This window comes from Sorex araneus, chromosome X (assembly GCF_027595985.1).
Source record: "Sorex araneus isolate mSorAra2 chromosome X, mSorAra2.pri, whole genome shotgun sequence".
Taxonomy (NCBI): Eukaryota; Metazoa; Chordata; class Mammalia; order Eulipotyphla; family Soricidae; genus Sorex; species Sorex araneus.
The window spans coordinates 21,462,618-21,481,109 of record NC_073313.1 but is presented as its reverse complement, the minus strand read 5'-3'; the positions used below and the strand labels follow the sequence as shown (position 1 = coordinate 21,481,109).

General features: G+C 36.1%; 1 protein-coding gene across 5 annotated transcripts in view; it reads right to left on the bottom strand.

Moving 5' to 3' along the window:
- The window catches only part of CNKSR2 (connector enhancer of kinase suppressor of Ras 2), a 266,721-nt gene that overhangs the window by 7,086 nt on the left and 241,143 nt on the right, over nt 1-18,492 (bottom strand). The window contains exon 21 of one of the 5 annotated variants that reach the window (XM_055120828.1): nt 4,586-5,918. The exons of the other annotated variants lie outside the window; for them this stretch is intronic. Coding sequence (XP_054976803.1) covers nt 5,914-5,918 — 5 coding nt within the window. The 3' untranslated portion in view covers nt 4,586-5,913. Of the gene's footprint in view, nt 1-4,585; nt 5,919-18,492 lie in introns of those variants that run through there. 5 annotated transcript variants of the gene reach the window in all.

Sequence of the window (18,492 nt, the reverse complement as noted above, 5' to 3'; positions counted from 1 at the left end):
TTAAGGTTAGCACCTAGTGGCAGGTATGATTATTGAGTCCTTCCATTAGAAAATCCCTTATTATTTCCAGCACATGCCATCACAAATTCCTCTATGCTGAATTTTAACTTCCTAGCATATATCTAAGACATAAAGTTTTCCTTAAATAAAATCTTTTAAGAAAATCCCTTTTTTTCAATTCTGCATTGATTTCTCCTTGACTGTGTTTAACACCTTGAGGATTTTGAGGTGCAGGGAGAGGGAGAACTGTTATTATAAAAGAGCTGGTTAAGGTCAAGACTAAAATGAGACAGAAATTTTTAACTGAGAATGCTTTGGAGTCAGAAGGCACAAAACCATGAGGTCATTTAAAGGAACTAATTGGAGTTGTGAAGAACAAGGATTTGAGCAATGTAATTCTACTTCATAAAATCCTAGGTCAGCAAGGGACCCCAAGGAATTATTTAGTGGAGGTCAAACCTGGCTTCCCGGGTGGACTGTCTCCACAGCTAGATGTGATTTAACAGAGCAGGGGTAGGGTGGAAACGGGGTCTGGAACAGATGTGAGTGCTGAGAGTTGAGATGTCAGGTGACCTGAAGTATTATTAGTTTTTCAGTTCTTGAAAAATGGGATTCAGATTCTACTTCAAGGATTTAAGTGAGGCAGAGATATTTTCATGGAGGCAATCTTTAAGATGACTGTCTTCTATGTTACCTAACAGTCCAGCGAGTGTATGTTTTGTTTTCTTTCTCCCCACTTTTTTATTTTGTGGAACACTGTGTGAGATGACTCATTTTTTTAAAAGTCAAGTTTCAATGTAACTTTACTTTCAGAAGAGTAGAGATTTACTATAAAAGTGACAACCATAGCTATTAAATAAAAACTGAACGTTATTTTTCCTTCTTGCTGCTAAGGGTGGGTGGGTGGGTGGGAGCATCCAAGTAAAAAAAAAACAAACTAATTCTACAAAGAATCTGGTTTAACAGCTGTAAGAAGAACTGAGGATGGCTTTCTCCCTAGGCAGCACATCTGAACGAGGAATCACAATGAGACGGAACACAGAAACATTTCCAAGTATAGTATTGGAAGTGTAGCTCCTGTGAGAGCTGAGTATGGCCTCCCTTCCCCACCCCCTCCACATCCTACACATGCAACACCACAAGACACAGTAGTGGGATGAGGAAGGATGAAGAACTGAGATGCCAAGCTACCACAAAATGCCACCAATTACTTAACATTGTAAGACTAGACAAAGAGTCTTTTTATCTTCAAAGGAGGGGGTGCGGGGCGGAGTCACATTATTAATCTGATTCACTGTGTTCAACAGTCAAAACAACACAGAACTCAACATTCAAGACAAAAACAGACCTTTATTTTCTTTTATCATTTGCAATTGGTTTCCTTGAGTTTTTTTTTCCTCAGTTGAATAGCAAGTAAGTCAAATGGGGCTACTGTTGCAACCGAAAATATGAAAGCACCTTAATTTTCTTCTCTTTTTTCCCTCTTCTTCGTCTCCTTCTCATTTCTCTTCTGGTTTCTCTCTTTCTTAAACCCTTGCTTTTCTTCTAGCATCGGCTTGCTTTAGAAGAGGAGGCAAGCACTTGGTGAGGTCAGCTTCCTGATTGATTTTCTTTCAACGTGCCAGGTCAGCCATTGGAACACTGGCCCCAAACCAGCTCTTTTGCATTTTGAATGAATGTTTTCTGAAAGTTGGCAAAGCGTTGAAGAGTACATGCAAACCACAGGACATACAGAGGAAGCTTCTGCGATTCCTAATGAGGAAGTGTGTTGCTGCAACAATGACATTTTAATTTATATCTAATTATTCAGGCCCTATGAAGGAATGAATTCTCTCCCAAATTACATTTGCTAAGGATGGGGGAAATGACTTAGTGGTAGAAGGCAGACCTTGATTTTGTGAGGCCTGGGGTTTGAGCTCTGACACCTCAAAAAATATTCTTTGATTCCAAACTGTTTACAGCGTGGAAATTAATCCTATCAGAAGACATATTTCTCTAATCCAATGTTAGAGCAAAGAGGATATATTTCTTTGCTATATGACATTTTATAGACCGATAGAGTTGAGGCTCACAATGAAGTTACTGATAAATTAAATTGTACTCTGTGCCAAGGCAGGGCCATATCTGGCTGTCAAAAGTAGAAGGGGTGGAACTTCCTCCTCACTATTATTTTGCTCTGACTATACTCTGAACTACTGTGACCCTCTAGGGATGTGGTGCGCATCACAACAGTTCCTCGTTTGGTTCTTTCAGGTGACATATTACCTCCAGGTAGTGAGAGAGAAAGCCTTAAAGATTAGCCAACTCAAAATAATAGTTGGTTGGAAATTTCTTGAACATGGCTTATTAGCCCATGATAATTCATTTCTCCAATACTAAAAGGTCTTGGGTTGGCGTATTTTCTTACGTTCATGCTCACTGGTTTCCAAACTTTTTCACTGTGCATCCTTTCCGGTTAGTACACTCCTGTTGTTGAGAACTTATATGCATGCATTATTCCGGAGTCATAGATATGTATGGTATAAAACAGACACAGAAAAGAAATGAGAAAGGAAGAAATATAAAACCTGAGAGGGAAGGCCAGTGTTTTTCTTCCTGTACCTCAATAGGTCACATGTGTGCTCCTGTAGGAATCTCCACCCCCACCCCCCACCCCGTACCCCACACTAAATAAGCCTCAATCACACTTCCATTTCTTGGTGCCACTTCCACCCAACATTTAAACTTAGTGATTTATTTTCTTGCTTTCTACTCCAAGTACTCCAAAAGGGTTTCCTATCAGGTGACTGTGTAATTTTTATGGCAGCCCCTGTACATTTTCATTCATGTGTCTTTGGTGCGAATAAAGGACAGAATACAAAACTTGGCCCCCTATACTTTCCTTCTGGCATTGTCCCCTTTTCCATGCTCCTGCAACAACAGTGTTGAAGGAGAGAGGAAAATGAAAACAAAACACCAACAAAACGAATCTACCAAATGGACTCTTAAGGACCGAGCCAATAATGGATAATCAGTTCTGGAACATGCTTTGGAAGGGAACTGTGCTCTTATAAAATTGGACAATGATGTCCTTGTGGAAACAGTTGTTCCTTCCACAACACAGCTGTGTAATGAGCACAGAAGGCTGGGAAAGCCTGTCACAAGTGGGAGAGAAGGCTGGACATAGTAGCATTAGTCACCAGTCAAATGTGAGAGGCATTTGTGCTTGTACAGACGCAGAGTGCTCGCAGGCTTTCAGGCTAATAGTGTCACGTATATGAAGCGCTATTCTTGGCATGAAGGGCAATTAACATTTGCATTGAGACAGGGGGGATATTTTCTATGAATACTAATTTACCAGTGCACCATAATTTACAACTTATTTATATGTAAAATGACAATTATTCTTTTAATGGATTTAATGTAGATGGGCTTGATGTTTGTAGGTTTTATGCTAAAGATGATTGTGTGTTCAAGAGTTCACACTGTAATTTGAGTTGTTTTATAATTGAATATTAGCACTCTTAATTCATGCTTTTATATAAGTCAACTAGTGATGCCTAGCATTGTAAAACTGGGGAGGCCAGTTTGCTGTTAGCAGAAAATAGAAGAAGAAAACTAAAAAACTGGATTTTACTCATCACTCTGTAACCAACTACCTTTTTATAACCATAAGTAATTTGTTTATTTTCTTTTAGGCAAATTACTATTCTCTCCTTAAAATAAAATTGATTTTAGTATTATAAAATTCCTTCTTCAAAAGGGACAGCCTGAGTAAATCACGGACATGGCTACATGCATTTTTAAGGACATGTGGGGCTGGGGGTGTAGCTCGGCAGTAGGCCACTTGCCTTGCACGTGAGTCCCTGGCTTCATTCCCTAGCACTGCAAAAAAAACAAAAAAAAACACTTGAGAACATGAGAAACCCAGCCCTGTAAGAATGACCTTGCGCTTCACTACAATTAAATTTCTCCAAACTAGTGTTTCTCAATTCCCATTCTATACCACTAAAGCTTACTTTCTGCATGGATGTAATGAAAGAGACACAGCTGAAAGTTGGACTACACTTCATTCTCCTTATGTAATTTCTGTCACATCATGTGATTGAAGGCTACCAATAGAACAGCAGTGGAATTTTCTGAGTACTATATTAGCTTTCATGACAAATAGGGCTGATGGCACAATCTTGGTGTCCTTGGCACTGATTAATTGACCTAAAGAAGGGAAGCTTCTCTGAAGGACAATCACAAACATAAATGACATATTTGAGATTTACCCACAGAATTTTTGGAATATTTAACTAACAGAGACATAGAGTTGACCTGCTGCTGAGTTCTGGCACTGGGTTCTGAGGAATTCAAAAAGGGTGACAATTTAAAACTAAAGAGGTGGTTAAATTAAAAAAAAATGTGTAGTCACTATATTTCTTACCGAGGAAAAAAAATCTTCATATAATTAGATTTACTATAACTTAAACAGGGAGAATGACTCGACAACCCCACTACTATTAATAGTTAATAATTTTTGATGGACTTCTACACACCAGAACCATCATTTATATATATGTATACTTCAAAAACACGTCAAAATGGTTAGAGCACAGAGGCAATTGTAAGGCAGAGCAATGTGATTTTATTCACAACACAAATTCCATTTCTGAGAAAGAAGCATAGATAACTCCTTTTTAGAAAGATATTTACTATCAAGCATAGCAAGAACTTAGCTATCTAAAAGATCTAATACCAATTGGTCATTTTTTTTATTTTTAAGTAATTTATATTTTTACAGGTATTCACATTATGCAACACCACACACTGAGGTGACAGGAAGGAAAAAAAACATTTGCAAATACAATGTTAACTTGTCTGTTCATTGCACAGTATGAAATATCCATTAATTAGCATTGAAATTATTACAGAGTATCTTATCCAACTAAATAAAGGAAATTCACATCCACTACAGAAGAAAATAAGCAATATTGAGCCACAGGGGTCCCAGTTACACAGTATTAAATAATATCTGAAGCTAGTTTGAAAGACATCCTGACAAAATACTTTTTCAGAAGTGAAAACCACAGCCTATAGATTCAGGAAAGTTTACAGAAAAGAATAGCTCATGCCTGTCCTATGACGCAACACCATTTGTTTACAAGTGCCAAGAAATAAGGAAAAGATTACGATTCTAGCTGAGGAATCTAATAAAGCCTGGCAGGAAGAAGTTTCTTCATTAATGTCACGGAAAGCAGTTTCTGTGTTGTACCCGAATACACTTTATAATAGAATAAACATCAAAAGTTTCAGAGCAGGTTGTGTATACCTTGCCTTAATAGATTACACTTAATTTAGTACAATACAACACGTCAAGTTTTAAAAATGCAAAATACACTTAATACACAGAATTTGCTTCCTCTGATTTGACTTAAAGACGCACCCACGTGTCCATTAACCAGCCAGGGTTTTCTAGTTATCAGAGCTGATCCCTCTCCTCTCCTGGTGTCAGGAGAACACACTGACGTGTCACCACAGAGCCCTTCCCCAGTCAATACCCTTCCCTTTCTGTTCTCCCACAGAAAGGGCAGATTTCTGTCACTGTGCTCCATCTTGCTTGGCTTTGATCTTATGCTAGTCCCAATGCAGAAAGCTCGCATTCTTCTTAAGAGTGGCCTGCCCCTCTTAATATCCCTTTAGGGGGGCCCCCAATCCAAAACATTTGATGATCTAAGCTTTTAAAAAGTCTGTTTTCTGTTATAAACAGCAAGGACGAGGCCATTTTAGTTGCTTGAAAGAGGTTGATGTTGAGTCTGTGCCGTGCCGACTCTCTCCGATCTAAATTCTCTAAACATTAGCTTATCAATCTGTGAGTCCAATGGGTTGAGTGCCAACAGAAGTGGATCCGATTTGGCATGGAGAGGTTCTACCAACTCTCGCAGTGTATTAGCCTAATATGATAAAGCAGTGATACAATATGGTGAAAGACCTGCGAGTGCTATTATCACCAAAGCATATCAGTATCTGTATTAGAAATACCATCATGCAATACCCATGAAGAAAAAAGAGAAACCTACGGCTAGAATTGCATATGGTTTTAATACCATCATGTCTTTCTGTTGGCATGCAAGTCTACTTGGCCATACATGGAACATTTATTTTGTTTCAGGCTTGGTTGTAAGGACACACCAATTTTATGTACACAATATACACAGCACAGCTACATCTTCCCCCACTTCTACACTTATATATGTACAATTATAATTTTAATCAGAAAAGGCTTATGTTGAAAGTTTTCTCCATGTGCACGTGAAATGATTGGTCTCTGAAGAAAATGAAACTGCATTTCTATACAAGATTTTTTTCTCAAATTCATCCAATCAAGAAGTAGGAGGAAAAGTTTTCTGGTTTACCAGTTGTCTAACTACTATGGTACCATGGGCCAGGCAGTGAGACAGACAGCCCAGCTAGTGTGACCCTAAAGAGGAGGCTAATGTTGGCCAACCAAAGTGCTGAGAGCTGAATAGCTCTCAAAGGGTAAGCATGACGAAAGAGTAAACTTACATCGGAGCACAAGCCACATGTCAAGGAACTAGTACTGGAAGATACTAGTTCCTGAGTGGACTGGGAAACAAAGAACCACAGGAATAAAACAAAGTAGTTTCTTTTGTTCATTTTGGTTTGAATTCTGAGGAATTTAAATTTTCTCAGCAGCTAAAAGTCAGTAATAGCAATATATTTTTCTTCCTAGCCTAGGGCAGACATTTATCTATACCATCTTATGGAACTTCTTGAGTTATATCAAGATGAAGGGATAAAGAGGGAGTAGGACAGACGAAGCATGCTGTTCATTTCCATCTCCCAGAGAAGATGGGAAGGCTGGGTGCTACCCATGACACTCTAGAAAGCATGATCTAGCATAACTCAGAACTCAATAGAACAAAATTTTATTTGCATTATAAGCTTTTTTTTATCAGAAAAGGAGCTGGGTACTCAATAATCTTCACATGTAGATGAGATGAAACAAAAGATCATACCTCAGTTTAAAAGAAAATTTTCATATTGGGATGCTAGTTCTGGCTTCTGCCATTTTGTTCTATAGGATTAAGGAATTTCAAACAGCAATAGTGAAATATCTAACTTGGGGAACAGAGCCATTTCCAAATTTAAATTGCTACTAATTGATGCGATTCAAACATTTCATAAGTCGTTATTTTGAACACATCCCTACTCCCCCCTCAGAAACAACATAACCTTGAGTGGCTCAACTTCTAGGGGTGCCCCAATAGTCCATATACACCTAATAATAATTCTGAACTGAAAACTGAGGTAATCACATCACCTTAGTTACGTTTATGGTATTCTTTCCTTTAGGATGAATTATACTTCAAGAGATCATAAATACCTCCTAAATGTTGTTTAGGCTAAATGTTGTTCCTGGTCTGTATATATTAGTATAAAAGAAGATAATGCCCTTGGGCAAGTTTCCCTTTCTACTAACAGAGGTTAGACCAAATCTTACGAGTGAAGGTTCTATAACACACAAATTTTCAGCTGTTATCTCTACCCAGTCATACTTTCTGGATACGGGACTTAGGATCTGCATTTTAAGCCAGCAAGCAAAGTGACTCTTGCTTCCACTGCAGTTTGGAACCTCCTGCTATAAGCCAGTTCCATTGGGACCTGCTGGCTGGAGAAATTTGAGCTTTTGTACCACATATCAGAGAGTTGATAAGCCAGAAGCCTAGTAGTGGGGGCACAGCACATCGTATTTTACTTTTGGTTCTATTATCAAGTAATATCGTGACACAGTTCAAACCATTTCAAAGTTTCGTGAAGAGGAATCTGATGGAAATACCATGGTCTACTGAGAATAGATCAAAATGAAGGAGGTCAATTTCTTGAACAAAATTATTCTAAACTGTAGTTTTATGAAGTGTTAACTATAAATTGCTCCTATCACTTTTGAGGCAAACATAACAAGTCTAAGAAATTCCAAGTCTCACAGCACTGAATCAACTGTCTGTCTTGGTTCATGGATTCTGAATTTTGAATATGCACAGCTTTGGCAGGCTGAGAGGTTCAGGTATGACAGATTAAGCTGATGACTAATTAAACAAAATATGAAACATGAAAACAAACTCATTTCATGACGATATGTTCCAAGAAGGTCTATTTCTGTCTGATGTTTGTGGACATTAACATTTATGTCTAACTTTTTGAAAATCTCTTTTTGGCTCTCAAAACTTTCTCCTTTTCCTTCCCTTTGTGTTTCTGCTGGGTTTTCTTTTCCATATTCTTACCTTTTTCATTGTAGCTGAAATTATATGTTTTTACACAAAAATATTAAGTTTACTGACAAAATGAATTTATGTATGCACTGTGTTTTGCAATACTGTTAATACTAATGTTGCATGAATGTCACGTTGTTCCGCCAGATCCACCATCCTTGAGTCAATATCCCTCTACCAACTATCTCAAGGTGTCCTCTCACCCCTCAGCCCTCACAAAGCAAACTCAGTTCTATAGACTGACTCTTAGGGTCTGTTAATATTGGCTGCTGTTTATTCCCTTACTGTGTTTCTTTATACTCCCTGTATGACAGATCTTTGGCTATTTACCGTTTTCTATTTGACTCACTTTGGTCAGTATGATACCCTCCAGTACTATCCAAGTTGGAGTAAACTGCAGGATTTCATCTTTTCTCTTTTGGTGGGGAGGGAATGGTTGGGACTACACCTGGCAATTCTCAGGGTGAAGGTCTGGTTCTGTGCTTAGGGGGACTATCTGTGGTGTTGGAGATCAAACTTGGATTGGACACATGGAAGAAAAGTGCCATATTCACTATAATAGCTCTCTTGCCTCTTCATCTTTTTTTTCCTCTCCTCTTTTTTTTAGTCACATCCAGCAGTGCTCATGGTTTATTCCTGACTCCGCACTCATGAATCATTCCTGAAGGGGCTTGAGGGACTATATGGGGTGCCCTATAGGGGCAAATGCCCTACCCACTCTATTATCACCCCCACACCTCAGTCATCTTTTCTTTCTTTTGCTGTTTTATTCAGTTTGTTTTAATTATTTCTATTATACATGAGTGAAACAAGTTGATTATTTTTTCACTTTCTTCTATCACTTAGTATAGTCACCTCAAATTCCATCCTTTGTGTTATAAATGGCACAATTTCATCTTTTTTAAGTGGCAAGAATAGAATTTATTGAAAATTCATATTACTACTTCTTGATTCTGTCAATGGACAGTTAGGTTGGTTCCATGCGGTGACTACTATACATAATGCTGCTATACACATAGAGTGCAAGCGTATTTTTGAATTACTGTTATTATATCCTTCAGATAATCTTTTCTTAAACTGAGCAGTATTCCTGTCTTGTAAAAGGACAAATGGAAATTGCATGTTCCTTAAGAGACTTAAATTATATGGCTTCTGCATGTTTTGATTTCTTTTGACCAATATTTTGACCAACTTAATATTACCTATTCACTACTATTAAAAATCAATCTCTAGTAATATTTTTCACCAATTTTGTTGTGGTATCTATGCCAAGTATTAATCTCTTACACTCCAGTAGCATTAGTCCTATTCTGCTTAGCATGTTATTTAGTCAAGACCTAGCTTCCACTCACCACTGAAACCTCTATTTGTGAGGTTATCAGCCCCGCTAGGACAATAGAAACTGCTTGTTTCCATTACAAAACCTCTCAATACCTGAACTGTGAACCCAGTTTCAGTGCCAGGTGGAGTCATATATTGAAGACTTATCCCATTTTCCCTTGCAAGTTCTTTGCGCAAAGGATTTGTGTTGGATATGCTGCAAAAGATCCTTTGCATTTTGTTTTATGTATTAAAAAATATCACCACGAAGGACAGCTCAATAATGAACAGAAATCAGAAGTCTGGAAATAGAAGTTTCAAAAACGTTGTTAGGTTTCTAATAGTCTACCTGCCAGGAGAGCTGGTGATCCTTCAGTTGCCTGACTATTACAGTATAGGGATGAAGGCACAAAGAAACAGAATGGTTATGTTTTTAAAAAAATAGGTAAAAAAAGGTTCCATAATGGAGGAAAGAGAAGAAAATAAGTAGAGAAGGAAATAAATAATTAAACCAAAATAGAAACTCCAAAGAATCCTCCTACTTCCGAGTTCTAAGAGAAAACTCAGTAGGAATGCTCACTTCCATTATTAATGAACTTGAGAACAAATGTAAGGGCAAAGTCATAGCCTACTGGTCTTAAGCTGCTAGTTGATAACAGAGGCATTCTAATCCCATACAGTTAATACATTCAGAGCTCCTAAAAAAGTAGAATTAGTTTGTGCTTTATAAAGTTTGTTTTTGCATAACTATCTGAAGCCCTCCTCTCCCATTCTTCAAATTATATTTGCTCAGATTTAAGTTTTCTAGAACTATAAGATTATCTAGCACAATGAATTGCTAGTAATAGTTATCTTTCTAATTCTAAGTATTGGAAAGAGTGGCCTGATACCGTGGTTGAGAACATTCAGACCAAAAATGAGACTAATTGTGATTTGAATGGTGTCTCCAAAAATTAAAAATAAAACTAAACATATTTATTTGTTGCAAATTTTCATGGTATAAATTAATAGCTCGAAGAATTCCTTTCAGCACTTCTTGCAAAGCAGATATTTCAGTGATCAGTTGCTCAGTTTTTGCTTGGGAAAGTCTGCATCTTGTCTTAATGAAGGATAATTAATCTAAAATGAGTATTCATGGCTGACAATTACTTTTCTTTAATTTTTTGAACATATTGTTCCACTCTCTTCTGGCCTGTAAAGTTTCTATTGAGAAACACTGATAGCTTGATGGGAATTCCTAAGACATTTTTCCCTTTTGTTGTTAGGATTAATTTTCTTTGATTTTTGGCAGTTAACCATAATCCATCTTGGAGAAGATGATTGAAATGATATAACAGAATGATCTTTTAGCTTCCTAAGATGTCTTTCCAAATTCTGAGGGCCTATCTTCTCACAAAGGTTGAATTCAAATAAACTATCAGAACAATAGTATAATTTTCATGATAATCTATTTTTCAAAAGAAATCATAAATAGTAAATATTGGTATAGTTTATGTTTTCACTTATAGCATTTAGGGAACTCCATAGCAATTTCAAGTAAAAGAACATATTTGATTAACTTAGATTCAAGCAAACAGATTATGAATTTTTTCCAGATAATTAGAATGTTCCTCTAAATTGACAAATCAAAGTTCTATTCTCTATGCATAATTCACAAGAGACAAAGTATTTCCTTATGAAAGTAATATCAAATTTTAATATAGCTATTGCTATACCATGACCTCAGAGTACACTTATGACTTGATTGTTATGAGTATACCATACATATTTTTTAAAAATCTGCATTATAAACCACTACCTGAAATAAAGGCAGATCTTAAGTATCTATTACATGAAGCTTACATATTAGTAAAAATTGAAAAGCTCTTTTATGTTTACTACTCACAGAGGTACTTAATAAGTTTATTCTATTTACCATAAGTTTATTTTAATGGAGTAATATAGATATGTTAAAAAATATACTATGGAATATCAGCACATTATATTGCCATCCCAGAGTTCACCAAATTTTAAATAAAAATGGGAAAATTAATTTTAGTAAGGCTAAATTTCTCAATGTAGGATTTAATGGGTGTCTATATTATTATAGCAAGTGTTAGGGAAAGAAAGATGAATAATCTAACTTCAAAGGCTTCATGGTATAATTGTATAATGCTTTCTGCATTTTTGTTTTTAAATTTTATTAGTTAAAAATTTTGAGTATGAGAAAGCTCAACTTTATTAATTATAATTATATTAAGTATAAATATATTTTACTAGATAAAATATCATTTACTAAAGTAAATACTAAAGTAATTATTTAGTAAAAATAATTTACTAGGTAAAATATCCTTCTCAGAGAACCTGGCAAGGTACCAAGAGTATCCTGCCCACACAGCAGAGCCTGGCAAGCTCTCCGATGGCATATTCGATATGCCAAATACAGTAACAATGATGGGTCTTGTTCCTCTTACCCTGAAAGAGCCTCCAATGTGGCACCACTGGGAAGAATGAGTAAAGAGAGGCTGCTAAAATCTCAGGGCTAGGACGAATGGAGATGCTACTGGCGCCTGCTCTAGCAAATCGATGATCAATGGGATGACAGTGATACAGTGATACAGGTAAGATATCAAAGCAGGGCACAAATTACACTCTGTGAAGATACTCCCTTTTTGTCTCTCATATCTTGAGGAGAACAACCCTTATCATTGGATATAGAAAACTGACATCAAGGTGGGTTTACACAAACCTACCTCACCAAAATAACACATATCTTGTTAATCCCCAATATTTACCTTCCCACTATTTACCTTCCGGAATTTAGATTCCTTTTCCTTCACTTAGTCTCTTCAACATTTATTTATTGCTTTTTGTTAAAATGGTATATATTCCCCCCAGACCTAACTGCTTATTTGGGTCTTTCTTTTATACAAAGGTCCCTGTGCATGTAAAACTAAAAATGTCAACACAAAATAAAAATTTATGTAGCTTTTCTTCTGTTAATTTTCATTATCACTTTAGTTCACAGGCCTCAGCTATAAACCTAATAGAGCAGAGGATTCTTTCCCTCAAATATAAAACACTTAAATCAAATCTTAAACCTTTCCATAAAAATATTTAAAAATATTTCAGTAGATAAATCTATTTTGAGATTTTCAATAAAAAGAATATTAAAACTCCAATGAGACATTAGCAAAAATATAATCATTTTTAGTAAATTTTTTCTTCAGTGATGAGTAGATGGCAGCTTACTGGCAGATTGTGTTGCTATTGCAGCCCATTTTATGATTAATCATTACTTAAGCGATCTTCTAATAATGTTCACTTCCAAATGAAATAGCTATAAAGGTAACATGACTGAAATCTGAGACATGAACGCACTACAGGAAATAGTAGATTACACTTTTATCCCTCACACTTTAGAGATGAACAATGCATATTTTAATTAATGAGAATTTTAAGCCACTTTAAGATTGCAGAGGATCATATTAAAGAATGCAATTAAATATATCATATTCCTCCTGGTTAATAACTGGTATAAAGTAATTTGGGAGAACTGCCAGTAGGGTGAGTTCAATCACCCATTACTCAACACTTCATGTGTGACTGTGTCTGCAATGGTGAAATTATTTCGAAAACTGGAACCAATTATCTAATTTTGAGGTGTTTATTTATTTGTCTTAATGGATTCTTGGTTTTGTCCTTTTAACTACACTAGGCCATACTCTTTCCTACTTGACAAATACTCTAAAAAGCAGTTCCAATCCCATCTGAACCTTGACTCACTTATGTGACTGGGTGGTAAAAATATCTTCGGAACATTGACTACACTTCCATGTCCCAAGTTAAATTATTAATTGCGCTTAGTGGAATTCTGCAAATGTGTGGAGATTCTCCAAATTCTAGTGGAATAGGTAAGGGTTTCTTTTTTTACCTGGGGAGATGGGTTTATAAAGATACATTTAGTATGTTCATTCTCTCAGAACTTACCCAAAGCCAATAAAAGAATTTGCCTTTACCATAACACCCAAAAGGAGAGAGAAAGAGGCAAGGGGTGGGAAGGGGTGGGGTGGAGGGAGGGATACTGGGAACATTTGTGGTGGAGAATGGGCATGGGTGGAGGGAACTTGAACATTCTTTGACTGAAATGCAGTCATGAAAGCTTGTAAATCTGTAATTGTATCTCACAGTGATTCATCAAAATGAAAAAAAAGAGATTTTGCCTTTGTCTGCCAAGTTGTTCTCAGCAAATTTGATATGTGATAGATAAATTTTGATATCTGAAAATTGTGCTTTACTGTCCAGCTTTTTTAGCAAGTAGATAATGGCACAATTTTATAATTTTTTAAAATTTTACCAAAGATACTATGCCATATATTTTAAATGAACAGCATCATAGATCTTTATGAACTCTTTCTCTAAAAGGTCTATCCTATTCTTATATTCATATACTATCCTCAAAATACTGCTATATTGAATATAGTAGGAATACTTAAATATTTTAAAAAATTGAATCACAGTGAGATAGTTATAAGGTTGTTCATGATTGGGTTTTAGTTATGTAATGTTCCAACACCCATCCCTTCACCAGTGTACATTTCCCACCACCAATGCCCCCAGTTTCCCTCTTGCCTCCCCCCCATGCACCCGGCTCTGTGGCAGCCACTACTCTCTCTGTTTCTCTGTCTCTGTCTCTTTCAGCGAGGACTTATCTGAAAAACATTAGTGTAAGCTCCAGTGTCATGATATCCCTCTAATATCCCTATATTAGAGGGGATATAGGTATTGAAATGTGAAAAAGAAGTGAAATACCAAATTCTTTCCAACAATACATATGTTGGTGTCTATGTGTAGTCTGGGAGTAGAGTAAGGAAAGGAATCATATTAACATTTAAATTTGAAGAAACTATTTCCCCTTGTGGTGTGACACTGTTTATGAATAGAGAAGTTGAAAATGGACTTCTGCTTACTTCTGATTGAGCTTACGGTATTACCCCAAACTGCAATATTGATTTTCTCCCTTCAATAACTTCTAAATGTTAATGCCTTATTACTAACCTTCTTGGCATACCAGTCTGACATTTGGGATCATTTGCTCATTAACAACTCTGGCAAGAAGGAGCAGCTTTGGGGACACTGCCAACTACATTTCTTAGCAATAAGCAAAACCAAAAATACTTCCCCAGCAAAGCAAATACCAGGAAAGCTAAATGGGATATTCAAAAGTTGTTTGCAAGAATGTCAAATTGTGTCTAGACAATAAGTTTATTGGAATGTTTCCTTTACCTCAAATATATTACTAATCTAACCTCTCACTTTAATGACATTTATATTTTAATAATAATTTTCAATCTTTGTAAATAATTGAGTCACAGACAATTCTCAAAGCCTGCCTCCCATGCTGGGGGCAAAGGCAGCTCAGATAGAGAAGGGAACACCAAGTAGAAGTGCTTGGAGGGCCCACTCAGGATGGGAGATGTCAGCTGAAAGTAGACTATAGACTGAACATGATGGCCACTAAATACCTACATTGCAAACCACATAACCCCAAAAGAGAGAACAAAAGGGAATGCCCTGCCATTGAGGCGGGGTGGGGTGCAGGGGAACAGGGTGTGGGTAGTGGGAGGGATACTGAGATCATTGATGATGGAGAATGTGCACTGGTGGAGGGCTGGGTACTCGATCATTGTATGACTGAAACGTAAGCACGAAAGTTTGTAAGTCTGTAACTGTACCTCACGGTGATTCATTTAAAAATTAAAAAAATTTTAAAAATAAAACTAAAAAAATAACCTGTAAAAATCATCTGCATATTTTATTCTCAGATTATTATATTTTCAGGTTTTTCAAAATGAATTGTGTATATGGCAAGAGAGCATTTTTGCAGAAATCACTATGAAAGCACATTTGTAAGAAAGACAACATGAATATAAACAAGTTAGCACGAACATCTATTTTAGCTAAAAACTCAGTATAGGGGGTTAATTCTCAATTTTAGCTACCTCAAAAATTATTGGCTGTTAAATTTGGGACAATAAAGAATATGATTTCAAAACTCCCTATTACGTATGAGTTTCATTTTCCCCCTTGAAAAAACTGTATAATGTTGCCCTTTTAAAGAAAGTTTTACTAAAGAGTTAGAGATATGCTGACTCTCAAGCTCTTAGGAAAAAATACAAATGACTTTATAGCTGCTCTAAAAGGTTTCTGGCTATATTTGTGTTTAACATTTAGCATCACATATTGAATTTCACACTCACCAGTGTAATTACAGAAACCCCAAATCTGATAAGGATTTCATTAGAGTAAGCTATCCTTTTGAAAAATTCAAATGTTGGAAATGTCACAAGGTTCTCTGTATCCCATAACTTAATTTGTATTCAAATATTGCAGCGAGTTGCTAGCTTACTGTTAATGAACAAAACAAAATCCAGTTATATAAATAAATTTGTTTCCCACTTATAAATTAATTTCAAGCACCTTTGTGATGTTAACTTAGTCATAATATTTTTAATAAGGAGAATTCCATTTTTAATTGAAGTTAAGAATTTTGCAATTACAGTTTAACATATTTATATTAAGCAAGGACTGTAATGCTTTATCTAGAATGGAAAAAAAAGATAATCACCAAATTAGAGACAGGAATTTGTAAAAATGCACAAATTGAGTGGTGAATTTGGGGTTCTAAATCTCTACTTAAGACTTCTTTACCACCTATCTTTATTGGTGCTTTCAGAATGGATGCCGGAGGGCAAAAAACAAACCAAACCCAAAACAAATAAACCCCAACCCCAAATGATAGCAGCTATGTTAGAGTTAACATTTTTATAACAAGTGTGGTCATCTGAATTCCTTAAAACTTTTGTCTTTCTACGTGATTTTATTGTCTGTGTATTAGGAATATATTGATGCAATAATAAAATCAAATGGAAAAAGAAAGAATATATTAGAATACTGTGTACTAATCTGTATGAGTTATAACTAGATTTAGAGTGTGTGAAAAATGACATCAATACATTCTTGTTAAAGTGCACTTAATATAGTTCAGTTATGTATAGCTTAGTGCAGTTATGATTAAATATAGCTATGATCGAGGTTCTGGACTGGAGCAATAGCACAGCGGGTAGGGCATTTGTCTTGCACATGGCTGACCGGGGTTTGATTCCTCTGCCCCTCTCTGAGAACCCGGCAAGCTACCGAGAGTATCCCACCCGCATGGTAGAGCCTGGCAAGTTCCCCGTGGTGTATCCAATATGCCAAAAACAGTAACAAGTCTCACAATGGAGACGTTACTGGTGCCCACTCGAGCGTTCGATGAACAACGGGATGACAATGCTACAGTGCTATGATCAAGGTTCTAAAATTATTTTTTCACATATTGCTTTTATAGTGAGCAAGTGAAGAACTAATCTAAAAGTCACCAATACAGAATTAGAAACAAGCCCAGACAATCCCAAACTAAAATTAAATCAGTATTTTAAGACCCCCATGAAGCATATGTTGAATCTGTTCTTGGAACTTGAGAAAACTGGTGCACAAACAGAAAAGAAACATGGTAATGGACTATGAAGAAAAAATATCAAAAATATATACTAAACCAGAATCTGACCAAGGAAAATGTCAAGTGTAATTTTCTTTTTCCTTATTGTAAATCTTCACACAGCACTAAAAAAAATCTGATTTTCTTTTGTGGAAAATCAATAAATATCTCAAAAAGAGAAGTGGTAACTCTTCTTTCACAATGAACTTTAATTACAGGTCACATAAATTCCCAAGGCCCTGATTTTAGCCATACTGGGAATGGTTTCAGAACTTAGTTGTGTGGGTAGATCTTGTCTCCATGGGGATGAAAAAGTCAGCCTAGGAGTGGAAAGATTGCGGTACATTGTTCCCCCATAGAAACAGACAAGCTAAAATCAAATGCACTTCTGTATTTAGCATCGACAAAGCCAGAAGCTCAAGTGAAATGGTGGCACCTTATCTCAGGAGTTGCTATGGAAATCTGCCAAGAAAGCTGTTACTTATACCCAACCAAATGCTATTAAATATGAAGTCAAAAGTTAACATATGGGCCAAAAGTAATTATTCACTAGTTCTTAATTTGTGTCTTTCTTAAAAAGTATATATGTGTTTAATAGGGCACTTTTGTTTTTATAAACAAGCACAAATCTAATTATGTTTTAAAACCACAAGAAATGGCTAGCCCTGAAAATCTTTTAGTATCCAATTTAGTGTAAACATTCTGAAGGCAAATCAATTTAGCTTCCCTAGTCAGTAATTATAAGGAATATGATAATATTTGTATTTTGTGTACCACTTTATAACCAAGTGATTTCACTTCACTTCACATTGATAGCGACTTTTCATTTCATATTATGTACTATAGAGTACAAGAAGTTAGAAGTTTAAAACATATTAAAGTGTGAATGTTATGACCTTGAACCATTCTTTCCAGGCTACATAAATGGACTTTTTCATATTTGCAAGATGTGGTAACAAAGAATGCTTTACAATGAGAGAAAGCACAGTACCTCAGATTTAGCATGAGTGTAGTCCTGCAATAACCAGCAACAACTTCTAATTTATCTCTAAATCTGTTCTTTTCTACCTTCATCCTCTACCAAGAAATAAAAAAAATACAAAGATCCTTTAGGTATTAGAAAAATGGCAGAACTGGATTGTTTCTAAGAAGATGGGAATATTGAAACAGGAGGAAAAAACAAAAACTAAGTTTGGTTGGTTTCCACATAACATGCTTCTTAAAGTGCTCTCTAGTTTTTTGTTTTATTTTGTTTCTGGGCCATACCTGGCAGTGCTCAGGAGTTTCTCCTGGCTCTGCGCTCAGGAATCACTCCTGGCAGTGCTTGGGGGAACCATACGGGATATGGGGAATGGAATCTAGTGAAGCAATCACCCTGCCCGCTTTGCTATCTCT